This window comes from Herpailurus yagouaroundi, unplaced genomic scaffold (genome assembly GCF_014898765.1).
Source record: "Herpailurus yagouaroundi ecotype Mexico unplaced genomic scaffold, PumYag 182, whole genome shotgun sequence".
Classification (NCBI taxonomy): domain Eukaryota; kingdom Metazoa; phylum Chordata; class Mammalia; order Carnivora; family Felidae; genus Herpailurus; species Herpailurus yagouaroundi.
In genome coordinates this window covers 7,395,739-7,421,657 of record NW_024412413.1, presented here as the reverse complement: position 1 = coordinate 7,421,657, position 25,919 = coordinate 7,395,739, and the positions used below count along the sequence as shown (strand labels likewise).

The 25,919-nt window shown below is 55.4% G+C and overlaps 2 protein-coding genes across 4 annotated transcripts; one reads left to right on the top strand and one right to left on the bottom strand.

The window, feature by feature from the left end:
- Positions 1-442: 442 nt before the first annotated feature.
- Positions 443-13,543, top strand: CSDC2 (cold shock domain containing C2). Of its 2 annotated transcripts, none has more exons than XM_040490707.1 (4): positions 443-617; positions 8,904-9,202; positions 10,854-10,976; positions 11,559-13,543. In XM_040490707.1, exons 2-4 carry the CDS (start codon positions 9,027-9,029, stop codon positions 11,719-11,721), a joined length of 462 nt encoding a protein of 153 aa, XP_040346641.1. In that variant the 5' UTR covers positions 443-617; positions 8,904-9,026; the 3' UTR covers positions 11,722-13,543. The 2 variants fall into 2 exon arrangements, with proteins under 2 accessions (XP_040346641.1, XP_040346642.1); XM_040490708.1 differs by lacking the exon at positions 443-617 and adding an exon at positions 6,339-6,455.
- Positions 13,544-13,792: 249 nt separating this feature from the next.
- Positions 13,793-24,162, bottom strand: PMM1 (phosphomannomutase 1). 2 transcript variants are annotated; one of them, XM_040490705.1, is made up of 8 exons: positions 24,008-24,162; positions 20,877-20,994; positions 19,648-19,724; positions 19,429-19,520; positions 19,089-19,188; positions 15,635-15,710; positions 14,711-14,826; positions 13,793-14,338 (listed from the first exon to the last, which is right to left on the bottom strand). In XM_040490705.1, the coding sequence occupies exons 1-8, from the start codon at positions 24,092-24,094 to the stop codon at positions 14,216-14,218; spliced, it is 789 nt and encodes a 262-aa protein (XP_040346639.1). In that variant the 5' UTR covers positions 24,095-24,162; the 3' UTR covers positions 13,793-14,215. The 2 variants fall into 2 exon arrangements, with proteins under 2 accessions (XP_040346639.1, XP_040346640.1); XM_040490706.1 differs by lacking the exon at positions 24,008-24,162 and adding an exon at positions 22,449-22,575.
- Positions 24,163-25,919: the final 1,757 nt, after the last annotated feature.

Sequence of the window (25,919 nt, the reverse complement as noted above, 5' to 3'; positions counted from 1 at the left end):
ACAGCCCACACAGCGCGCGCACACACACACACACACACACACACACACACACACACACAAGCACTCCCACCCACTAGCTCTCTAATTGCCAGGAATGCAGGCTGCCCCAGCTACTCTCCCCCTGCATTCCTCAGCAGCTACTCCCACCTGGCAGGGCAAATTATACCCTGGCCTGGCAATAAAAGCCACTTTCCAAAAAAAGAAGCTTTAGGGCCCTGAGAGACGCAGCTAACTCTCTCGCCCAGCCTGAGCCTGACTCAGGAGGCGGTGTCTGGCCCAGAGGCAACAGGGCCCCATGTCCCTTTAAGCAGGGAGTACAAACTCCCAACCCAGTCCCTCCCTCTCGCTCTTCCTGACGTCAGGAGGAGGGCGTGTGTGAGTGAGTGAGTGAGGGGCTTGAGGTGCTGCATTCTCTCTCTCTCTCTCTCTCTCTCTCTCTCTCTCTCTCTCTCTCACACACACACACACACACACACACACACACACACACACACAGGCGTACACACAACACATCTTTCGGACCCTCCCCTGCTGGCCAGCTCCAAGCGCCCCGAGAGAGGCAGAGTGCTGAAGGCGGCGGCAGGAGGCAGTGCCTGGACCTCATCTGCCAGGGAGAGGTAAGGGGCTGGTTGGGGGAGGAGGGCACACCAGCTCCAGAAACTGGCTTTGGCAGGGGGAAGCAGGGAGGCACGAGGTGGCGGGCCGGGGAAGGTGGCTACCTCCCCTGAGACTGGCCCAGCCCAGTCCAGTTTACTCCGGGGACGTGGGAGGATGTGTAGATGAGCCCACCCTGTCCTCCCTCCTCCCCTGCCTCCCTCCCTCCTCTTGGCCCCCAAGGGAAGCTGAGGCTGTGTGGTTCCCTGTGAGAGAGTGTGTGTCTGTGTGTGTGTGTCTGGGACTTGTGTCTGGCTCAAGAGGCAGAGAAACAGCAGACACCTGCCAAGCCGCAGCCTCCTGTCTGAGAACCAGGGGAAGAGCCCTGACCGGGGAGATAATCGTGCTCCTGCCAAAATGAGAATGCAGCAGGGAGCATATGGGTCTTTCTCCCTGGAATTTGGGGCTGGGGCTTGGGAGGGACCATCTAGGGCAGGCAGACAGTTGGACCTGGAGCAGCTGTCTTGTCCTGACTCTATTTCTTCCCAGACGCGATGGGGATAATTGTGTTAATTGGCTTGGAGAGGTGGCTCCATGTAATTATTATCACCTCAGAGCCACCCCCACCCAGAGCTCTCCTCTCCTCTCCTGAGGCCACTCCTCTCCCCTGCTTGCAGGTCTGGCTTTGACCTCCACTCTTGCCAGGGTGCAGTCCCTGGAGAGCTAGGATGATAAGCCAGGGGCTGGCCCCCCCCCCCCCCCCCCCCCCCACTGTGGGACGCCCCGTCCCTGAGTGGCCTGCCCCCTGCCCCGGCACAGGGAGTCCAGGCAGAGATAAGGGGTGATGCTCGCACCCGCAAGGGAGACAGCAGGTTCCTGCCAAGCTGCCAGCCTGCAGGCTCTTCCCAGGGAGAGGGGAGGGGGACGCTGAGCGAGAGAACAATAATAAATACGGTGTGAACTGCTGCAGCGGCTGGGGCTGGGGGAGGGGAGGAGGAAAGCGTGCCCGGGTGGGGGGTGAGGGGTGGGCAACCTCTCTGAGAGCCTGGCACCATGCCCACCTGGATGTGCTCCAGCAGAGGCCTCTCGATGGGATGGGGCAGTCTCCAGCCCCCTGGAGGGTGGGGAGCCGGCTCCCCCAAACAGACTCCATCCCAGAGGCCTCTGGGCCCTCCAAATTCTGGATGTTTCCTTCACCCAGACTCCCTCCGCCTACCCGCACCGTTTCCTTGAAGTCCTTTCTAACATCTGTTTCCTGTATCTGCCCCCACCCCTCTGGATGTGTCTGCCCCCTACTCCAAAAAAATAGAAGGTCTAAGTAGGAACTGGTTGCACGAGGGCCTGGGAAAGGCCGAAGGACAGTTTGGGCCACAGAGTCCCCTCCCAGGCCTGGCTATGTTCACGGATGCCCACTGGCCGTGGAGGGGCTCAGGAGGGAGGAACAGGGGGGTCTTATACAGCCAGCCCGTGGAAAGGGGACACCCACAGGCTGGTCTGGAGGCAGGTCCCCTAGATTGGCACCAGCAGAGGGCGCTCAGGACTTGGCGGAGCTGGTCCCGTCTACGGGTCACCACCAGCACAGCCAAGTCCCAGAGCCTGGTGGGAAGGGGACTTGGGACAGTTCAGACCTTCGTCTGGGTGGTGCAGCAGGGTAGGGAGCGGAAAGTAGCAGGGGTGCTTTTCCCCTGCTCCAAAGCCGGTGGAATCGTGGTCACAGGGGTGGGGGCACGGCACGTTGGAAAGCTCTGGGCTTTGGGGTCATGCTGATTTGAATTCAGCTACCAGTGTGACTTTGACCAACCCCTTCCTCTGTCTAGGGGGGTTCAGAGTGGGGAAGTGACTCGCTCAGGGTCACACAGCCCGGCAGAGCTGGGATGTGAGCACGGCTCTTGCGCCGTCCATCTTGGCATACTCACCCCCACCGATGCCAAGGAAGCCCAAAGGCCTTCATCAGAACCGCCCCCCAGGGACGCAGGGGCACGTGACAAGGAGAGTTCAAAAGGCCTCGATGAAGCTCGAGTATTGGCTGGGGCAGCCCCTCACCCCCTTACACACACACTGTAGGAGGGGAAAGAATGAGGTTTAATTAGGTCACCTCCAGCTGCTGGAGCAGCTTTGGCACTGATGTATTTTAAGGAATGTCTGGTGGCTGGGGGGAGGGGGTGGCCGGGGAAGTGCTGGCTTCTGGCTCTTGGTCCTGAAGCCGTTTCCTCACCCTCCTGGGCCCACCATGGGCAAGACCCCAACGTTCAGAAAGCCTTCCCATCGCCGTCCTGTGTTCTCTGTCCTTCCCCTTTTTAGCCACTGTACCCTTTCCTCCCCCTGGCTGCTCCTCCATACCAGGGACTTGGGGCTGGGACACTTCTGTCGGGGGAGTTGTTTTTAAGCTTGCCAGAGTTGGCAAGTGATTCACCCAAGGTCATGGTCTGAGTCAGCACAAAGCCAGAAATAGAACCCCAAGCCCTGTCTCCCCAATTCTTCCGCGCCCCTGCTTTTCCTTCTCCAGGAGAGGGCAGGAAATGTCAGGGAGCTCCCCCCACCTCCCAGAGGTCTTTCTATAACGCGCCCCCCAACCTCTCCAGGTGCAGAAGCACAGCTCCTGACCTGCTGTGTGACCCCGCACTTCCCCTCTCTGGGCCTGCTTACTCTTCTAAAGAATGGGGATAATGTAATTATCACGTGGCAGGGGGTCGTGGGGTCTACCTGAGGAAATGGGGCCAAGGACTTGGCACACCACTGGCACGCGGCTAACAATCAGTACATGGTGGCCACGCCTCTTGTCATGTTAGGACTTCCCACGCTGTGTTCTGGTCAATCTGTTCCTCCCACTGGACTGGGGGCCCTCGAAGGGTGGGCCTGTCTCCTCTCGTGTCTGTTGTTCCGATGCCTGGCATTCAGTTTCCTTTCGGTTATACGTGGGTTTTTGACAATCTCAGAGGACAGCTGGACTGACCTTCAGTAGTCATCTGGACCAGTGATGATTTGAGTAGCTGAGGGGAAAAACGAGGCCCAGAGAGGGTTAAGTGCTTGCTCCAGATCACATAGCCCTGGGTGGTTGAGCTGGTTTGCTTTTCCTAATCTGCCCGGAACAAGAGGGATTCTCATGGTCAAGAGAGGACTCTGGTAGCCATTTCCTGCCCCCTTCTTTTTGGGGTACCTGAGACTTGGAGGAGCCCCAGCACCAGGATGGCGGTCACCTGCTGACAGGGCTGAGTCACTACGCACAGCCCCACGGCCCCATGACACCGTATCAGGGCCTCACCTCAGGTTACCTCTGAACAGCCCTGATGTTTGGCCTTTACCTCCCCTGGTCCTTCTGTCTGCATAATTGCTGGGGTTTGGCCTTCATGCAGGGAAATGAAGACAAGCTTGGCCGGGAGGATCAGAGCCAAAATGCGCGCACAGGGAGATGCCCTCTCACAGGTGGACCGTTGACACAGCAGCTCCTCAGCTCCTCCCACCAGCTCCTCCCACTCAGTGAAACTGAGGCTCGGAGAGAGAGAGGGTCACTGCAGACCTAGGGTTCCAACCCAGGCCGTCCGGGTCCTGACCTGCCCTCTGAATGTCCGTCGGCTCATCGTGAAGGGCATTGTTTCCATAAGAGATGCTCCCAGACATACCGAGTCCCTTGGGGGCTGGGCTTTAACTCTGTATCGAAACGAATGTTCTACAAACACATCTGTTTCTTTGCTTTTGGAGTTTATCTTCCCCTTTAGTTTCTCAGGGAAAGTTCTTCTGGTAAAACTCCAGCCGCGTTTTGGCTGAACCAGGAACAGAATTTAAGCTCACAGGAAGAAAACTGTTCGCCTTCAGACAAACCTGGGCTCTGTCACTTCCCTGCTGTGTGACCTTGGGCAAGTCACTTAGAGCCTCTCTAAGCCTCAGTTTCCTCATCTGTAAAATAGAAACAATTGTAATTCCAACCTTTCAGGGCAACTGGGAGATTTTGAAATGGAAAGCAGCCTCCTCAAAGACTTTTGCATGGTGTGCAGCACTCAAGACGATAAAAGCTGGGCCTTTGCCTGCCCCTTTCTGCCTCCTTTCTTCTGGAGGCACTGCACTGGAGGGTCTGCACTGGAGGCATACCCTTCTTTCCTTCTCCCTGGTCTGGCCCAGAGAGGGGAAGGCTGTCCAAGGTCGCACAGCCCCTCAGTAGCAATGCAGGGCCTGAACCCAGGATTCCTGACTTCCCACTGCAGGGCTCCAGAGCCAGACTACCTTGGTTCAAGTCCTGGCTCAGACATTAATTGCTGTGTGGCCTTGAGTGGGTGACTTAGTCTCTCTGAGCCTCAGTTTCTTCATCTGCAAAACATAGTAGTGATCGCAGCCGCCTTAACGGGCAGCTGCAGGAATTTAAGAAAAAGGAGAAGCAAGGCAGGCACCTGGTGGGTGGGCAATTCTCTGGGGAAGCGGGGAAGAGGAGAGTGAGGGTGGGCTTGGCTCAGCTCGGCTGGGTCTCTCCTTCTACCCACTCCTTCGTCCTAAGCCCAATTGAGCACCTCTGTCCGGGAGGAGCAAGCTCTTACCCGGCACCTACCCAGTTCTTCCCGCATCCCATCCCATCTCAGCCTCACGGTGTCCTCTGGAGGAGGCCTTCTTGTACTCCCCGTTTTCCAGAAGAGGAAGGAGGTGAGGGGAGACCGCAGAGCAGTGCTCTCTGCACTGTGGAGGCTGCCCGGTCACCACCCCCCAGCCCTAACTCCTGCTCTAAGGCCAACTGTGGCCAACTGGGGTGGGATGGGGTTCAAGGGTCAGGGAGCAGTCCCTGCCAGGCCTACAGAGCTGGAGGGCAGGAGCACCTGTCATTGCTTTTATTCCAACCACTTCTCTCCTGCTGCCTGGTCCATTATGGGGAACCCATTCTGGGGAGGGCCAGGAAGGGGGGGCTGCTGTCAACCCTAACCCTGAGTAATCAATGCATCTTTCCTGCTTCCCTGAAAGAGGCTTTGGGTTAGGAGGCCTGGCTGGCTGGCGGGAGCAGGGCCCAGCTCAGCTGTGTCTCCCTGGAAACCACTGTGGGCTGCCTGTGCCCCTCCCCCCCAAGACCTCCCAGCACCGGCTGTCACCGCCAAGCACAATACCAGCCCTGGGAAAACTGTGCAGTGGGTAGGCCCGCCCTGCGTCCTGGAGAGAAGGAAGCAGAACTTCTGTCCACCTGCCCTCCGTGCCCACATCTCGGGGGAGGGAGGCACCCTGGAGTGAGCTGTAGGGCCCGATGCCTCCTGCTTTCCCGGCGGTGGCATCTTGGGTAGATTTGCTGCCTGCTTTCCTTTTTGATAACAGCTTAATTGCAATATAATTCACATACCATATAATTCAACTGTTTAAGGTAGACAAGTCAGTGGTTTTTAGTATACTCAGAGTTGTGCAACAATGCCACAGTGGGTTTGAAGACATTTTCATCACCCTAGAAAGAAACTTGGCACCCATTAAAATTTACTCCCCTTTGGGGCACCGGGGTGACTCAGTCGGTTAAGTGTCTGACTTTGGATTTCAGCTCAGGTCATGATCCCATGGGTTCATGAGATCAAGCCCCGAGTCAGGCTCCAGGCTCACAGGATGAAACCTGCTTAGGATTCTCTCTCTCTCTCTGTGCCCCTCCCTCGCTTACACACACACACACACACACACACACACACACGCATGCGCTCTCTCTCAAAATAGATAAACATGAGAAAAAAAAGAATTTACTCCCCTTTATCCCTTCCCCCCCAGGCCTGGCAGCCACTAATGTGCTCTCTGTCTCTGTGGATCTGTCAGTTCTGGACATTTCACGTGGATGGAATCACGCAATGTGGCCTTTTGTGACTGGCTTCTTCCACGTAGCGTAATGGTTTCCAGTCTCGTCCGTGTTGGAGCGGGTATTGGCATTTCATTCCTTTTCATGGCTGAGTAATATTCCAATCTATGGCTATACTACATCGTGTTTCTCCATACATCTGTTGATGGACTTTTGGGTTGTTTCCACTTTGGGCCTATTATAAAAAATGCTGCTGTGAACATTCCTGTATACGTTTCTGCGTGATTGCTTTTCTTCTAAAAATGGAATAAGGGGCACCTGGGTGGTGCAGTCAGTTGGGCGTCTGACTTCGGCTCAGGTTGTGATCTCTTGCAGTTCGTGGGTTTGAGCCCTGCGACAGGCTCTGTGCTGACAGCTGGGAGCCTGGAGCCTGCTTCAGATTCTGTGTCTCCCTCTCTCTCCCTGCTCCTCTCCCGCTCATGCTCTGTCTCTCTCTCAAAAACAAATACATTAAAAAAAAGTTAAAAATGGGAATAAAAATGCCACACCTGGCCCTGCCTCCTGGAGCAGGCTCAGGAAGAAAAAGCCCACCTCCGCTTGAGCGGTCGTGAGGAGGTATGAGGGGCCTGAGAGGCGGTGGCCGCTCCCCTGCAGCTCTCCTGGCCGGAGGGGGATGGGGGCTGCTGGGCAGGAGGAGCATCTCCACCCCTAGGGACGGCAGAGACAGCTCATTATCCTGACCCAGAAAAATCCCGCTTGCTGTGTGACCTTGAACGGCGGCCAGGAGACCTGCCCCGCTGTTGGGTGATGTGAGTCCTCAGTCCTCCCAGAGCCCTGCCATGCCATGTTTTGGGGCTCCTTGGACTCTGGACTCCTAAGGAGCCTTAAACTCTTCCCTGGAAATTCTAGGCTGGGGTGGGGTGCAAGATGGAGGCCAGAAATAGGCTTGAGGCTCAGGGATTTACCTCTGGCACCAGGGCCTTTGGGTGAGGGGGTGAGGTAGTGAAGAACAGGGGTGAGGAAGTAGAGAACCTCGCCATCCTCCCTCCTACATGACTGTGGATTATGAGCACTTCTTTATATCCTCAGGCTTAGCCATGCCTGGCCATAGCCTGTGAGGGAGTGTGGTGGTGTTTATCAGATCCATTATACAGATGAGTTAACTGAGGCCAGTGGAAGTGCTACCCGAGGTCAGCAGCTAGTACACGGTGGGGCTGGGGTGCTCGTGCTCTCCTGGTCTGGGTGTCCTGCCTGGCCCCAGGCCCCCAGGCTGCCTGCCGCAGGCATGGCCAACAGCCTGGTTCAGTCCACTGAGCTATCCTTCCCAGGGTTCCACAGCAGTGTCTCTTGGGGCCTAAGACTTCCCAACCTCTGGGGAGAGGGAATGTGTTCTCTTTCCCAATAGAGGAAAATAGAGGATGCATTCTTTCAAGGTCATCCAGGCACCGAGCAGGTGATGAGGGAATTTCTACTGATCAGCACTGATGACAGCAATTTATTGGGCATCTCTGAGATGCCAGACGCTGTCACACACACTAAATCGTGGACTTCGCAGCAACCTTGCATGGTGAGTATCTTCAACATCATTTTGGAGCAGAGGAAAGTGGGGCTAAGGAAAAATCACCAGCATTCCCAAGAGCTTACCACTCTTGGTGTTCAAAGCAGGTGGAGAGTCATGAAATCCACACGGCAACCTTCTCCATGAAGTAAGAACCAGCACTATCCCCATTTTACAGAGAAGGAAACTGAGTCAAAGGTTAAGAGTGTTGACAAAGGCTGCACAGCCAGTTAGGTATTATAGGAGGAGGGATTCAAGCCCATCTGGGTCAGAGCCTGCGTTCCCACCCACCATGATGGAACTGTTGGAGTCACGAAGTTACAGCGACAAAGCTGAGATTCAAACCCAGGTCTGTGGATTTGAAGCTGCTGACGCTTGTGCAAAACTATGTTCCAGACCATCACTGGTCACCTTACCCATCCCACCTCCCGGACCCCTAGAGTGAGAGAATTAAGCTTCAAGCTGGAAGGACTTTGAGGTTAGCCTTAGCTTGCACCATCCATCGTGACCAAATACCACAGCCTGGGGGCTTAAACAGCAGACATTTACTCCTCACAGTTCTGGAGCTGGAAGCCCAGGATCAGGGCACAGCACGGTCTCCTTCTGGTGCGAGCCATTTTCCTGTTTTGTAGACCTCCCCCTTCCGGCAGTGTTCGTCACCTGGCAAAGAGGAAGCAAGCTTTCTGAGTCTCTTCTTCCAAGGGCATTAATCCCATCACGGGGCCCCACCCTTGTGACCTCACGGATACCTCATTACCTCCCAAAGGCCCCATCTCCAAATACCATCACATTGGGGGTTAGGACTTCAGCATATGAATTTTAGGGGAAACAATTCAGCTCATAGCAAGGTTAGATGACTGTTTTGTCTTCCTGGTGATGACCCTAAGTCAGGGTCCTGAAGTCACTGTGTGAGGATTCACAAGCAGGCCCAGAGCTCCAGACTTGTGCCCGGTGTCTAGAATCTGCTCATCCTGGACCACACTCACCTGTACCTCTCTCTCCCCATTCCAGACGGAGCCTGTGGCTGGTGCGGCTGCCGAGCAGGGCCAGGCCGGGCCCTGCCCGCAAGGACGCCCGAGTTCTTCACCGGCCCCTGAGCCTGGGAGCCCACCAGGCTCTCTTGCTGGATCCGCCATGACTTCAGAGCCCACGTCACCCCCAGTAGTGCCCCCACTCCACTCTCCCAAGTCTCCTGTCTGGCCCACCTTCCCTTTCCACCGGGAGGGCAGCAGGGTCTGGGAGCGGGGAGGTGTCTCATCTCGGGACCTGCCCAGTCCTCTGCCCACCAAACGGACCAGGACATACTCAGCGTGAGTACCTGCCCCTCGCCCAGGCTCCAGTGATCTTTCCCCAGGACAAGTCCCCAGCCCCATTCTTTTCTGACCCCTGTTGTCCTCACTCAAGTCCAGGGGAGCTGTGTATGAACCTTCCAGTAACTACTGTGTTCATTCATTCATTCACTCCACTAAGATTTATTGAGCACCTGACCAGGGGATCCAGTGGTGATTAAGACAGTCTTTGCCCATTAACTGCCTATAATCCAGAAGTAATTTCTCTACCATTCACCTCCACCCTGCAGGGTAGGGGGAGAGGACCCAGCTTCAGACATCGGGGAAGGTGAGGTCCTAGTGGGTTTGGAAGATGTATTAGGTGAAGGAAGTTGGGTGTTCCACATACGTGCATCAACCTGGACAGAAATGGAAGCAGGCGATTGACCTTTGGTGAGGGGTGGGCAGTCTAAACAGAGACCAGCCTTGAGCCTCTGGGGTAGATCACTGCATGGGATCACGGGGGGGGGGGGGGGGTTTGTGGAAGTTGCAAAGGAAACTGACTTGCCTTGGCCAAAGAAGAGAGTATTTTATATTTCATTTCATTTCATTTCATTTCATTTCATTTCATTTCATTTTTGAGAGAGAGCGAGTGAGCAGGGAAGGGGCAGAGAGAGAGAATCCCAAGCAGACTCTGCACCATCAGCACAGAGCCAGACCCAGGGCTCAAACCCACAAACCATGAGATCACGACCTGAGCCGAAATCAAGAGTCAGACGCCCAAGCAACTGAGCCACCCAGCCGCCTCTGGTTTTTTTGTTTGTTTGTTTTGTTTTTTCTAATAAGCTCCGTGCCCAATGTGGGGCTTGAACTCATGATCCCAAGATCAAGAGTAGCATGCTTCACTGATTGAGCCAGCCAGGCGTCCCTAAAGGAGAGGTTTTTGATGGCAGGCACTAATTGTCCCCTATGTCCAACCCAAGGCCAGGCACAGAGCAGATGCTTAATAAATGATGAATGGATGAGTGACAAGTATGTGAATAGGATACAGCTGCCTCAAAAAGTAGTGAGCTCCCCGTTTCAGGAGGCATTCAAGTTTAGGCTAGCTATTCTTCACTCAGAAGTCTTATGACAGGGGGTGCCTGGGTGGCTCAATCGGTTAAGCGTCCAACTCTTGACTCTGGCTCAGCTCGTGATCTCATGGTTTGTGAGTTCGAGCCCTGCACTGGGCTCTGAGCTGATAACTTGGAGACTGCTTGGGATTCTCTCTCTCTGCCTCTCCCCTGCTGATGGTGCGTGTGCATGCAAGTTCTCTCTCTCTCTCAAAATAAATAAATAAATAAAAAGAAAAAGAAATCTTACAACAGGAGCCTATGTAAGCCCAAACAATCTCAGGAGGCGAGAGTGCTGTGTAGAGAGTGGGGGGTGTGGGGGGGCACTCCCTGGGAGTCAGGAGACCCTCTTGCTGTGCACCCTGGGAAAGCCAGTTCCCCTCTCTGGGCCTCAGTCTCCTTACTGTCCAATGGGACCACGAGAGGGCCAAGCTAGCATAACTGCGCAGCTTCTGACCTGGGGAGGCTTTTCCACAGCCCTGAGACGGGCTCTGCAGGCAGGGCCTGGGAGGGCTGTGGGCATCCGGGGGTGGGGGTGGAGTCCCCAGACCGTAGCTCTAATCCCCCTGCTCTATCCTCAGGACAGCCCGTGCTTCGGCTGGCCCAGTGTTCAAGGGTGTCTGTAAGCAGTTCTCACGCTCACAGGGCCATGGCTTCATCACACCCGAGAATGGATCCGAGGACATCTTTGTGCACGTATCTGAGTGAGTCCCTTTGGTGTCCCTATTCTTGGCTGGGTCCCTGTTGCAGGTTCCTGGCAGTGCCTCAAGAAATGCCTCCCCAGGCTTCTCCCCTGGCTGGCTGAAATCTGGGGTCCTGGCATCTTTCTCCTGCAGTAGGGGCTGCGGGTGCATGGGAGGAGAAGGAGGAGGAGGAGGAGGGCTAGGCTGGAGCAAGGACCCTCACCACCCCCCCTCCCCCCCCCCCCCCCCAACCACTGGCTGAGCCCTGGGATCCTGTTTCAGCATCTTGAAAACTGAGAGGGCTGGGCTGGCCCCTGGGTTTTTCAGCCTGAAGGGCAGAGACACAGGAGAGGCGGTCTAGGCCCGGCCCCCGGCCCTGATGCCCGGCAGAACCTGGAGAGGACACTGAGCTTCTCCAGGCCTCCGGACCTCCTGTGCTTTTCACATCTCAATCCTCAAACAGCAGGGGAGGGACTGCTTAGGGTTCCCACTATATGGATTCGGATCCGAGAGCTCAAACTCTGGGATGGGAGGGGAGGCTGCCCCCAGCCCGTCTGGGAAGGGGACCCACTGCTGAGCTGACGCTCCTCTCCTGCCCACCAGCATCGAGGGAGAGTACGTGCCAGTGGAAGGCGACGAAGTGACCTACAAGATGTGCCCCATCCCGCCCAAGAATCAGAAGTTCCAGGCTGTGGAGGTGGTGCTCACACAATTGGCCCCACACACTCCCCACGAGACGTGGTCTGGCCAGGTCGTGGGCTCCTAGGCTGGGGGGCTCACGGGTCAGCTGCTGGGCGGGTGGGGAGCCACACTGGGTAGACGGGCAGCCTCGGGCTCCGGGCCCCGCTGCGCCGGCTGACCCAGTTCCCTGGGCGGCCTCAGTGTACACGTCAGTCTGTCTGTGCTTGTGGCCGTGAGCGTGTGCCTCCATCCACCCCCGTGACCAGTGACTGTTGTGTGAGCTGGACCGAAGGGGAGGCCACCAGACCTGCCTTCTGTTTGTCCGCTCTCTCCTCCCCCTCCCTGCCACATCTGCACAGGACGCCCTCGCCCTTCTGTCCACTGAGCCTCTGAAGGCCTGCGTCAGGCCTGGGAGGCGGGGGCACCAGTGGGCCCACCGTACCAGCTTGTTCCCCTTGCCTCTGCCCCAGGCCTGGCCCCGGGACCAGACTCTGCTTGTACTTAAACCGCCCACCCTGGGCTGGGGTCTCCCACTGTGGCCTGTACCCCTTCCCTCAGAAGCCAGGCCAGCGAGAGCTCTGGGGGAGCCTCTCAGCCTCTGGCAGGGCAAGAGGGCAAACGTTGGAGGCAGACAGAGCCCTCCTCACCGCCACGGCCCAGCCTTCCTTCCACCTGCTCTCTCCTCTTGGCATACTGGAGAAGTAGGCAAGAAGGAGCTGAGCGTGGAACGTAGTTTTTGGGGTCCTGGTTTTGCCGGCCACAGTCCCTCCTCCCTAGCCTGATAACAGCTCTATGAACTCGGGTAAGGCCATGTCCCCTCCCCGGGACTGTGCTGAGCCATGCTGCCTCCGCCCTCCGAGACGCAGATCTGGGGAGGGGTGGGGGCGCATCGCCCCCAGTTTGGATGGAGCCATCCCCTTTGCCCTGACCCACAGGCTCTGCTGATAACTCTGCCCATGCTGAGATCCACTGGCTGCTGAGGACCCAGTGATGCAGACGCATGTCCCCTCAGGCAGGGCCAGGCATGGGCACCTACAGGATGGCCCTCAGCCTGTGACACCACCAGCCCTGCAACCCCTTGCTGGCCTCTTCCTGCAGCTATAGTAGGTGGCTACTGCGCCCCAACAGGCCAGTGGCTGAGGTGTGATCCCGATCTCTCGAGTCCCTTAAGGGGTGTGTGTGTGTGTGTGTGTGTGATGTGTATGTGTGTTCACTCTTGGGTGGGGGGCTGGTCTGGCCTGGGAGGCCAGGACAGAGCAGCTTTGCCTCCATCCTACCACCACCACCACCCCCACCCTCCTTTCCATAAAACACATCATTTGGTGGGAAAAGAAATGGGGGTCAAGGAAGTCTTGCCAGGGACAGTGACCCTTAGGAGACTGGGTCTGTGAATAAAATGGGCTCAAATGCCCAGAATGAGGAGGTATCTGTTTAGAAGGATCCCCAGCCTTGTGGGAGCCCTGAGGTCCCAAGGTAGAGATCAGCTGGGGTAGACTCCCCCTCCCCTGTTCTCAGTCCCTGCAAGGCTAGGGGGCCAGAACTGCTGAGATATGCTGGATGGCCCCTGCAAACTGAGAATGGCCCAGCCTGACACCCCACTCTGAGCTGCAGCTACTCCAGCAAGGCCTAGGGCTTGCCCTGGAGGAACAAGGACTTCCTGGCTTCCTTGGTGGAAGGTTTATTGGTGCCCTCCCCACCCCTCCCTTAAGGCACTTGCTGGGAGACAGGATGTGGTGACATCAGCCCAGGGCTGCCTGGCGGGGAGGGAAGGGCAGAGGGGCAGGAGGGCTCCTCCAGACCCACAGCCCTGCATCGTCCAAGTCAGAGATCCCCCTGAGACCCACAGCCTCCCGGACTCCCCCTCCCCCACCTCCTAACACTGGCAATAAACCCTCAACTGTGACTCAGCCTGGCCCAGAGCTGCCTGTCTGTCTGGGTCCCTGGGGAGGAGCCTGGGGAGGGTACCCCAAACCAACCCTTGTTCAGGGCTTCAATGGCCTATTCCCCTCAAGTGGATCAAAGACTTCCTGTGTGACCCCATGGGGAGTGGAGGGAGTCCCTGCCATCTTGCTTCTCTTTCCTCATCTGCAAAGCGGTGGCTGTAATGTCATCTGTGACTGGGACCAATCATCCATTCAGATGGAATTTACACCATACCTTGTTCCAGGAACTTTAATATTTGTGAGAGAAAGTTCTGGCAAATACGCACCTTCCCTAGCACTCTGTACCCCTCCGGCACAGGCGAGCGGGCTGGCTCTATCTCGTCTGACACTAGCACGTGCCTACTCCCAGCGCAGGCAGATCTGTTCTGTTCACAAGGACGGGCAGCAGCTGTAGCCAGGGCTGTCAGGGTGAAGGACGGAGCTGGTCCCACCAGGAGCTGACCGGATGGGGATGGTGGTCCTCGTGGACCCTGGCCCCATTAAGGTGGGCCTTGCAGCAGGGTATAGGAGGCAGGCATCCTGATCCCAGAGGAGGAGGGGCCCTGGCTCCCCACTTCCTCAACACCAGGGCCAGGGGCCCTCTTTAGGCCCAGGTAGAACTCTCTGGAAGTCCCTAAGAGCGGGTGTGGGTCCTGGTCAGGCCTCATGGGCGGTCTCTGGGAAAAAGATCTCTCGGCATCGCTGTACTGTATCCTGTGGAGAGACCACGCTGTGGCCGACGGTCCGGGGGTCAGCGTAGATCTCAAAGTCATTCCCACCCTGCACACAAGAAAGGGCAGGGAAGACACAAACATGTAACGCCTGAAGGAGCTTCCCAGGGCTATGGCCCAGCATGCGCCCTGGCGAGGAGCCCCCCTCCCCACACTGGCTCCTGGAGCTGCCTCTTCTGCCCTCTCAGAACCACCAGGAAGCCCACCTTCCGGGCCTTCACCAGATCTGCCCTGACTCACTGTGTGACATGGGACAAGTGTCCAGCCAGCTCTGACCCCAGCCTTCCAATCTAGGTAATGGGGCTGGTGAACACTAGCTGGTCTCCAGTAGTCTCCCAGGGGCCTGTTCTGTTGCCCTGTGTCCTGGCCTTGACCTGGGGGTGATTTGGGCTGGAAAGCACCTGGGCTGAGCCATACTCACGGGACTGGTCTCGTTCCCAAAGAAGTGAATGGTGTCAAAGCTGTCTTGGTCCAGACTGTCCAGGCAGTAGCGCTTGTCCCAGCCCTCAGGGAAGACGTCAAAGCTGATCATGCCTCCTGTGGGGGATGGCGGACACGGCTAACAGAGTGGTGGCCCACTGGGTGAACTTGGGCAAGATCCCTCATTCATTCACTCGACAACCCTTGAGTGCCTGCTTAGAGCCTGGCAGAGGGCACGGAAGACTCAGGGACCTCACGAGAGTTGCGATCCAGGGGGAAGAACAGGCAGTAAACCAACCAGACCACCTCGGAGCATGTAAGTCAGTGGGGTCGGGGGAGGGAAGCTCCCCAGCCAGCACGGTTGGGGAGATCTCTCCGGGAGGGAACACTAAGGCCTAAACCAGAGTGGCAACTGCAGGGGAGCAGGCAGAGTCCCCAAGAAGGGCATGGAGTGTGCCAGCACCAGAGAAGGCTGGGACAGGGCAGGGGTGAGGCCATACAGGCCCTGGGGTCCAGTGAGGGCTCTGAGCAAGGGTACAGCATGGTCTGCTCTTCTGTGAGTGTCCCTCCGGACACTGGGCAGTGGGTGACGTGGCAGTGGGAGGATAGCTGTGCTGGAGTTAGCCAGAGCCCGAGAAGAGGCTGCAGGAGATGATGTGAGCTGCGGTCAGATTCCAGAACCATTCTGGATACAGGGCCTTGGGACTTGCTAGTAGACTGCAGGTGGGAAGGGGTGAGGGAGAAAATTGAGGGAGATGCTTTGGTTTTTGACCTGAGCACCTGGGTGGGTGGCAGGACATGGGCTGGGTTTAGGTGGGGAAGACTGGGGGCAGGAAAGCTTTCTAGAGGTGCTGGGGAGCGAGACGCTGGGCTGGCTTCTGTGCCAGGCTCTAAGACCCTCCACAGGACAAACAGATGGACATACCTCGGGAGAACCTCAGCCCTTTTCCGGCAAACTCTGTTTTCAGGGCTTCCACAAACTTCTCCCGGATCTTTTCCTTCTGCAAGAGGGGAGGGAGGAGACTCAGGGGGCTGCTGTGAGCCAGGCCCCGTGTGAGCTCAGGTGGACACCATGACCCCCCCCCCCCCCACTTTACAGATGAGGAAACAGAGGCTCAGAGAGGGGGCTGTGCCTTGTTCAAGGTCATACAGCCTCAGTGGCAGAGCCAGGGCCTGAGTCAGAAGTCTATGACTGAACTCAGGGCCGGATCCTGCCAGTGGGGGTGTGGGCAGGGTACCTGGAGGAAGCCTCGGAATGGAGGCACGAGGAGGAATTTGAGGGGATGGGGCAGTCTGAGTCCCAGGTCATAAGGTCCACCTCAGGGCAGGGCTCAGTCCTGTTGGCTCTGCCCAGCTCAACAAAACAAACCAGACACCAGAGATGGGCATGAGATGCCCATGAGGATGGGGAGCCCTGTTACTAAGTGGTGGTGGGTACTGAGAGATCAGCAGGATGCCAGGTGGCCGTGAGAGCCTGGCCAGTCAGCTCACAGGTGACCTGGATGGGAGTTTGGACACATCCTGGGGAACCAAGAGTCACTGGGGACTCTTGGGAACAGAGTGCCCAGGACTGTATTTTAGTCAGTCCACATTGTGTAGGATTGGAGTGGAGAGAGGCAGGCAGTGGCCAATAGTTTGGGGCCTGCAGTAGGCCAGGAAGGGTGAGCTATAAGGCCAGATATGACCCAACCTGAGAGATAAGGGCAGACCCTCTGGGTTCCAGGCCTGGCCATGTGACTATGGACAAGTTGCCTGACTTCTCTGAGCCTATTTCCTGGACTAAAAGATAGAGGTAATAAATGAACCCTACCTAACCTGCGTCTCCTAGAAAAGCAGACAGGAGGCATGTGAGCCCCCTGCCTGCCTTGGTTTTGCCTTCTTGGCAGGCAGGCAGGCCCCCAGGGAGCCCAGAGTCCCCACCAGGGGCCACTTTGTGGGCCTAGGGTTAGAGTTAAAGGTGTCCCAGGCTCAGAATAAACATTCCCACATCACCTAGGATGCTGTATCTCCTGGGTCTACAGAACCAAGCTGATCACTGGACAGGCCGTGTCAAGTCCAGAGTCAGCAAGGACGAGCACTGTGACTTGAGCTGGTCACTTAACCTCTGGCCTCAGAGTCCTCATCTGAGGAAGGGGACTACCTGCCCTTGGGATCTGAAGGACCAGAGAATAAAATATTTATATGGGATCCTGGCTGGTGTAGGGCATACAGATCAGGAAGTTCATGCCCCCCCACCTCCAATATCAGAAGGGGGCAAAGAGGAGCCAGAAAGACAAGAGAAGATCCTGGGAGCTTTGGGAAGGGTCAGTGTGTCTTAGACTTCCATCTCGTCTAGTCATTATAGCCCAAGAGATGGGAACTATGTTTACCCCCACTCTACAGACATGAAAACAGAGGCACACAGTAGTAAAGCCACTTTTCTAGGCTGCTCAGCAAGCAGGAGGTGGAGCTAGGATTGGAAACTGGGTGGCCTGAGTAGAGGCCACCTCTCAGTATGTGCATGGGAGAGGCTCTCTGCCAATGGTCAGTGTTAACCACCCCAAAAAGAAAAAGTCTTCATGCCTGTGGGCATTGCCTATTCTAAACCTTGGGACCCAAAGTGGGAATGGGGGGTCGGTGAGCTGGAAGGCATCCCTATGAGTCCCACCCACCCTCAGGGAAACACCAGAGGGGAACAGGTAGAGTCCCAAGGTCCCAAGTTCAAATCTTTGCTCTGTAACCAATTCCCTAAGTGACCTTGGCAAGGCGTTTCCCCTCTCTGAGCCTGTTTCCTTATTCATAAAATGGGGATAACACCACCTATTTCATTCATTCAGCAAGTATTTCTCTCGAGCACTTGCTACGTGCTGGGCATGTGCTGGGCACATGCTGGGCACAGGGGATCCAGTGGTGAACAGCTACAGAAATCCTGGCCCTTAAGCAGCTTATAGCTTCAGCAGGGGAAACAGATAATGACCAAGATTTGAAAAGTAGGTGATAGGGGTGCCTGGGTGGCTCAATTGGTTAAGCGTCTGACTTCAGCTTGGGTCATGATCTCGCAGTCTGTGAGTTCGAGCCCCGCATCAGGTTCTGTGCTGACAGCTCAGAGCCTGCTTCAGAGCCTGTGTCTCCCTCTCTCTCCCTGCCCCTTCCCCACTCACACTTTGTCTCTCTCTGTCTCAAAAACAAATAAACATTAAAAAAAAGAAAAGAAAAAAGAAAAGTAGGTGATAGAGTGTATTAGAGGGCAGCGATGGCTGCTTGGGGAGGAACAAGAGAGGAGTAGGAGGTGCAGGGGGACGCACTGTTGTATGGAATGAGAAAGTGACACGTGAGCAAATGTGAAGAGGAAAGGACCAGCTGAGTCTGAGGAAAGTGTGTTCCAGGCAGAAGGCACAGCCCTGAAGTGGGAACCTGTCTGCTATCTCTAGAATCAGCAAGGAGAACATGGTTGAAGCAGAGACAGCAAAAGGGAGAGAAGGCCACAGACGGGCCAGCGGGAAAAGGCTTTGGATGGGTGGACTCACTCCATCCCTGAAAGGGCAGGGTAGGTGGTAGGCTTGATAAGCAAAACCCAAGTCAAGGTTTAGCAGGGGCAGCACATGCAAAGGCGAGAGAGATACTGGTATGTGCCAAGAACAGATGCAGAGAGAAGGCTGAAGGGGTGGGCTTGACCCGGGCAGACCCCTCAGGGCTCAGGGCGGCCCAGGAGGGGCCGAGACACTGCTCAGTTGGCGAGAGGAGCAACGGAAGTTCTGTAAGCAGGGAGTGCATGGGGGCGGAGGTGCTTCAAAAAGGTTCCCAGTGGCACCGTTAGAGAACAGACTGGCAGGAGCTTATTGGGGAGGGGGTGGGGAGAGACACATAAGTGAACAGATTTGAGACAACTCCGGAGGCTGAATCAAGAGGAGTTACTGCTGGGGCGCCTGGGTGGCTCAGTCGATTAAGTGTACGACTTCAGCTCAGGTCATGATCTCACAGTCCGTGAGTTCGAGCCCCAAGTCAGGCTCTGTGCTGACAGCTCAGAGCCTGGAGCCTGCTTCGGATTCTGTGTCTCCCTCTCTCTCTCTCCCTCCCCTGCTTGCGCTCTCTCTCAAAAATAAAATAAAAACATAAAAAAAAAAAAAAAAAAAGAGTTACTGCTGTACCCTACAAGGGTGGGAAGGTGGAAATGATACCCTAGGGTGTTGGCTTAGATAAATGGTGGCCAGTGGTGGAGGGAAACCAGCCATGTTGGAAAGACACAGAAGTGCCTAGACCATGGCACATGGTGGGTGTCCAAAAGGGGACTGGTTGAATCAGACCACCACTGCTAATCCATTTCACTGATGGGAAAACAAAGGTTCACAGAGGTCGAGTAACTGAGGCCCTACAGCCCAAGGTCACACAGTTGGTGGCACCTTGTCTAGTTCGGAGAACTCGATTCGCTCCTCCAGGGTACAGCTCCGGCCAATGGGTGAGATGTTCAGCATGCCATTCCGGAACTCGATGAAGGTTCCACTGATGGTAACGGGGGTAGGAAGGGGGGCAGGGAGCCAGAGAGAAGGAGAATGGCCCTGAATTCAAATCCAGCCCCATTTGGGACCACGGCCTCCTTGGACCTCCCAGGAGACAAGAATTCACGCACCAGTAAGTTGGGGCCCTGGAGCATGCAGGTCCCATCTGAGAGACCCACCCCTGTCCTCCCTCAGGCCTGGGATGGAGGGGGAAGGCTGGATGCAAGGCTGGAAGGGGTCTCACCGCTTCTTGGGCAGCCTGAGCAGGGCCATGTAGCGGAGGCAGAAGTTGATCAAGTCTTGCAGCAGCTCCTCCCCCAGGTGGCTCTGGATGGTCTGGGCAAGGAACAGGGGGGCTCTGGGTTTGGCAGGCACAGTGCCCTCCCCCAGCCCAGGACAGAGGCACCACAGGCTATGTCACTATGGAAAAGTGTCCCGGTCTGAGGCTCAGGGGGCCACTGACCTGCTTGGAGAGCAGTCGTCCATGCTTATACTGCACTGTCCCATTCTCGGCAAACACATAATCAAACTTCTCGATGACTTCAGGGACATGTAGAGGCCAGGGGGAAAGAAAGAGTGTGAGACCAGGTACCCGGAGCCAAGTAGAAGGATAAAGCCCACACTCCTTGGTTTGGCATTCAAAGCCCATTTATTCCACCCCAAACCTGCTTTTCTAGGCTCTTCATTTTCAGCTTTTTCCCCAAACAAGCCAGTCACACCTCTGGGCCTTTGCTCACACAGGTCCTTCTGCCTGGACCACCTTCCCCCACTCCATGATCTGGCTCCCTCCTCCAGAAGCCTTCCAGGACTCCTCAACAGAGGGAGTCATTTCTGCTCTGTGATCTCACAGCGCCACCATCCAGGCACCATCCAGGGGCTTCTGTCACTGGTTGCATGGGGGGGATTTCCAGCTCTGGCTGCCATGTAAGTGGCTGGAGGGTGTGGGAGGAGGAGGTGCGGGGGGGCACAGCCAGGAGGCTGCTGCAGGGTCTAGGTGGGAGGCGATCACCTGGACAATGGAGGGGCAGTGGACACGCAGACATGGACACACAGGGAGCTATTTCTAGACTTACTGGAGAATGCACGAGGGGGTACGGGAAAGGGAAAAGTCAAGTAAGTTTCTGGTTTGAGAACTGGTGGGATCTGCCCTGAGCTGAGACCAGGAACTCAGCTGAGACCAGATGCTCTGGGTCTAAAACAACTTCCTGAGTGACTTCAGATCCTTCTCTGTTAAATGGGATAACCAAGCCCTTCCTAAAGTTGGTGTTGAGGAGTAAATGAAAAGAAGTTAACATATGGCCATTTTCAGCAATGGTAGCCATTACTAACTACTGTGCATTTCAGGGGCCAGGCAGGGGCCACCGACTGGGCCAGCCAGGCATAACTATGTGCATTTTAAAGACAAGGAAATCATCCTAGACTCAGCAAAGAGAGCAGAGAATGTGAGCTACTCAAGGGCAATATTCTGTCTGCTTTGTTCCCTGTTTCTCCAAAGCCTGGCACAGTGCCAGGCACATGGTAGGTGCTCACTGTGAATCAGTGAGGGGAGTATTTCGCTGTTTCCCCCTACTTCCTCTGCAGCACAGAATCGGGGCAGGGTCTTTGAAGGCACATGGGTCCAGGGGCCTCCCGAACTCCCCACTCCCTGCACCCCCCATCCTAACTGTGGGTGGCTCTGGGCGCTGCTCATACCTTCATCCCCCTCTCCCAGCTGCTCAGCAATCTTAGAGTAGTCCGAGCCGCCCACAACACCGATCTGCACCCTAGTTCGCAGCTTCTGCAGGAAGGCAGCCACCTCAGGGTCAATTTTCTGCAGGGACAGGTTGGGGAAAGCACAAGATTTGTGGCTGTCAGCATGTCTGGGACCCCCATTCAATCCTCACTTGGTGCTCAGAATCCAGGGAGCCCATGGTTCCACTGGAATCTGAGGTTCAAGGTTTAGAACCCAGACCACAAAACTAGATGTAATGGGTTCAAAAAGTCTCTCAGCTGCAGGATGATCTTGAGCAATGGGCTTTGTTTTCTTTTGCCTTACTTGTCCCATCTATAAAATGGGGGAAACAGAGTAGCAACCAGATGGAGGCAGTCACTGCTAAGATTAAATGAGATCGTGGATCCAGAGTGCTTGGAAATAAACAAGCAATTAACTGGTGACTAATCACATGAGGATTCCCCACCAAGGAAATGCAAACTAATGAGTTACACTCCATGTTTTCAAACTTTCAGCTCTTTAAAGCTGACAATATGTGTAGTAAATGATGATGTCAGATGTTGCCTATGAGAGTGTAAACTGGTGCAGCCATTTTGGAGGGTAATTTGGCAATATCTATGAAAACTTAAAATGCGTGTGCCCCGTTACCCAGAACTTCCGCTTCTCTTGCCTGGATGTATATGGAAGTCCCCTGGGGTATGGTTTGTAATAGTGAAAACCTGCAAACAACTCATAGGCTCATCAATCAGAGAATGGTAAATACCTGCTCTGAAATACTACACTGTGGTTACACAGAATAAGGCAGGCCTGTGCTTCCAATATGGGAGAGTCCTGAGACATGCTGTTAACTGTTAAAAGCAAGTTCCAGGAAGGCACACACAGTATGATATCACCCATTAAATTAGGGGAAAAAAAAGGCGGGGGGGGGGGGGGCGCCTGCGTGGCTCAGTTGGTTAAGTGTCCAACTTTGGCTCAGGTCATGATCTCGCGGTCTGTGGGTTCAAGCCCTGCGTCAGGCTCTGTGCTGACAGCTCAGAGCCTGGAGCCTGCTTCGGATTCTGTGTCTCCTCTCTCTCTGCACCTCCCCTGCTCGCGGTCTGCCTCTCCCTCAAAAATAAATGAACATTAAAAAAAATAAATAAAAGAAGCCTCACAAAACAATGCTTAATATTTGTTCTGAGCAAACAGATCTAGATGAAGGTCTGGAGGGAAGCCACAGGAGAGGCAACCACCTTTCTTTCGGGAGGGGGTGGGCCAGGGATCCTGACATAGTCAGAGGGAACTTTAGCCTTCTCTGTTGTTTTCATTCTTTACAAAACAAAGTGTTTATGAATACGTGTACAATTAAAAATTAACTTTATTGGGGCGCCTGGGTGGCTCAGTAGGTTAAGTGTCGGACTTCAGTTCAGGTCATCACCTCACGGTTTGAGTTCGAGCCCCGCGTCGGGCTCAGTGCTGTCAGTGCACAGCCTGCTTAGGATCCTGTCTCTCTCTCGGTCCCTTCCTCGCTCGCTCTCTGTCTCTCAAAAATAAATAATAAACATTACGGGTACCTGCATGGTTCAGATGGTTGAGCGACTGATTTCAGCGCAGGTCATGATCTCACAGTTCGTGGGTTCAAGCCCTGCATCAGGCTCTGTGCTAACAGCTCAGAGCCTGGAGCATGCGTCAGATGGTCTCCCTCTCTCTCTGCCCCTCCTCTGCTCACACTGTGTGTGTGTGTCTCTCTCAAAAATAAATAAACATTTAAAACAAATTTTTTAAATAAACATTAAAAAATTAACTTTTAGTTTTTAGCTTATATATTTATTTTTTTAGGAATCTCTACACTATGTGGGGCTAGAACTTACGACCCCCAGATCAAGAGGTGCATGCTCTTCTGAGCCAGCCAGGTAGCCCAAAAATTAACTTTTAAAAAGCACTAAGGATAGGGCTTGGCATGAACATTGAAGGACAGTAATAACACACTGTTCTTATATAGGCTGATGGGTCAGTGGAGCAAAGGGTCAGAGGGAGGGGCTGGGGCTGTGTCTTCGACCCTGCCACCCTCCACTGACTTTTTCTGCCATCCTTGAGGAGGACCCTGAGAGCTGCTGGAGGCAGGGCAGCCAAATACCTCCTTGTGCCCCCAGAACCCAATCCAGGGCCGTCCAATAGGGAAGGGGGGGGGGTCATTCAGGACCTAAAAGGGGAGGCTAAGGCCTGGGTTTCCATCAGTCTCTGCCCTGCAACCCAGCCCTACTGGCTCCCTGCTCTAGGGGATCTTAGTTGTTCCTTATGCCCAGGGACTGGAGGGCAGAATACCCTTAGGGCCAACAAGAAAGAGGCCTGCTTATTTATGTACCCCACCAGATCAGATTGGGGGCTCATCTAGGGTGAGATCCAAAGCCAGAAAAACTGAGCGTGGAGCAGAGTTTGGCGACAAGCCTTTAAACAAGCAGTACTCCCACCCTCCTTGTGCCACAGTATGTTCAGTGACCAGACCAGGCCTGGGGACTCTCACCTCCATCCAGGTGGTCAGAGCCCAAAACTAATCTGAAAAGTTACAGAAGCCTTACCTCCTTCCATAACTGGGGGTGGGAGGTAAAGTGGGTGAGGAGCTTGAGAAAACAGACCTCCACCCAGGCCTGTAAAGGTCTGGTGGGCTGGCTCCGAGACCCCCGAATCCCACTAGGTGGCGACTCTGATGCTTGGGTGCGCGCAGAGGGCTCTGGGCTAGGGCTCTAGAGCCCCGGGCTCAGTCGCCAGCTTCGGGCTACAGGTGCATCCTAGGGGCGGGTGCCCGGGCTGGCGAGGCGGGGGCGCCCGGGGACCAGGCCTCGGCGAGAGGAGGCCTGAGCGGGGGCAGCGAAGCTAGGTCCCCGCTCGCAGCCTCCTCCCTCCAGACTCCCACCCGCCCCGACGCTCCCGGGCAGAAGGTGAGCGCAGACGCTCGGGGGATGGGACATGGAGGACCGAGTCCCCATCACTCCCAGTAGGCGGCCCTGGGGCATTAGGGGCTGTATACCGCTGCATCCTACACTCGGTCCTGGGGTGTCCAGGGTCACGTCGCTGCAGCCCTCTCTGTCCGCGTGACACTCCCGACGGGAGCTGCTGAACGTCAGGGCCTTACCTGGCGAGCCGGCGTGAGGGTCCCGTCCACGTCAAACAGGCAGAGGACGCGCTCCTTCCTGCGGGCGCCCTCAGTGGCGACCGCCATGACTGCAGCTCGGCGCGCGCGGCAGAGTGCAGCGATGCCGCCTCCAGAGCCGAGTAGGAAAGAGGCTAGACTAGGCGGGGCGCGGGAGGGGCGGGGCCAGGGCGTGATCTCGGCGGGAGAAGGACTGCCCTGACGGGGCGGGGGCGGGGCCTGAGCTGACTCAGGAAGGCTGATTCTGATTGCACCAGGTGGGGAGGGGGCGTGGCATAGGGAGGAGCAGAGAGCAGCAGGCTGGTCTGATTGTTCCAACCAGACGTAGGCGGGGCCTGAGCCTGGGCGCGACGGGAAGTGAGGCATAGAACCCGGAAGAGAGGAGCGGGGCCAGAGTTGGTGCTCGGCGGGAATATCCTGATTGCATCTGATCTAGGGTGGCTGGCCGGGGGCGGAGCCTCAAACCCTGCAGTGCAGTGAGAGGGCGGGACTCCAAGAACCTGAGCTGTCCCCGAGTCTCCCCGCCCGCCGTCAGTCACTCCGTGACTCACCCGTTCCTTGCTAATGCCTTTGCCCTACAAATCTTAAGCGTTAATCTGATGGCCTTTGCTCAGGCTCTGGACTTTACCAGATGGCCTTGGCGGACTAATAATCCTTCCGCTGTCATTCTGTCCACCCCGTGAGGCCTAGCTCATGGTCCACCTCCTTCAAGAAACCTTTCTGGATCCCTCTATTCATAATTATTCAACCATCACGTTGACTTTATGATCAGTCCTAGGTTGCCTTCCCTCCCAGCTCCACCACTATGTGACTTTGAACAAGTCACTTCACCTCTCTGAGGCTTTGTGTCTCCATCTGTGAAATGGGAAGAATATCACCTACTCTGTAGGGTTGTTGCGCATATGCAAAGAAATAAAAAATGTAAAAGAGCCCACATAGGACCTGGCACACAGCAGACCTATTCCAAAGGAGAATGTGTATAGATGTGTTTGATACCGTTACTGATTAAACAGGTATTGCACGTCAAAAGTCTTAACAATGGGCAGACCTCTGAGCCAGCAATTTAACTTTTAGAAAATAAGGGGAAAAATGGGGATTGGTTAAATTATGATCTATTTATGAGATGAAGTGCCACGAAGCCATAAAAATCTGTGTTGTAGAATATTTAGCGTGGAAAAAGCATGGTAAGGAAAAGCAGCAGGCTGTCTCTGGGTGCTGGTATTATGGTGAATTTCAAAGTTCCCTTTGAAATGCATGGACTACAGCTTCCTCTTCTCCAGGATTCTGTTTTGGCTTCCTTCCATACTGCCAGAGCCAAGCCCCCCTCCCCCCCCCGCCTCCCTCTGTGCTCCCAGGGAGTGCCATTCAGTTTGGGAGTACGCCTGGGTGGGCATTTTTGCTGCATCCACTATTCTTGCCAATGCCTGTGATGAAGTTTGAGGGTGATGGTTTGTGGGGTCCAGAGCCGATGGCCAAGAAAGAATTCTTGAAGGCGTCTTTGGTGCAAAAAGGTAATTTTATTCAAGCATAGGGACAGGACCCATGGGCAGGTAAGAGCTGTACAGCAAGTGTGGGAGTGACCTGACCCTTTTATGGAGTCGGGGAGATGAAGTAAGGAAGAAGTTTCTAAAGACCTTCACATGCTAAAGACATACTGGAGGCCTAGCTATTGTTGAATTAAGGTGGTTTTTCCCTCTAGCAAAGCATTAATATTGACAACAGGGAGTTCCTGGACTTTAGGCCATTGATGGGATTGCCTTTTTCTGGTAAACTGGTGGAGTCTCTTATCTGTTTAACCATTTGGTTTTTTTGTCCTTTCCGGTTTTTGGGTAGCTGGGAGTGTCCGAGGAATAAATACACGTCCCACCTGGGAAGGGGGTGTGTGCCAGCTTTA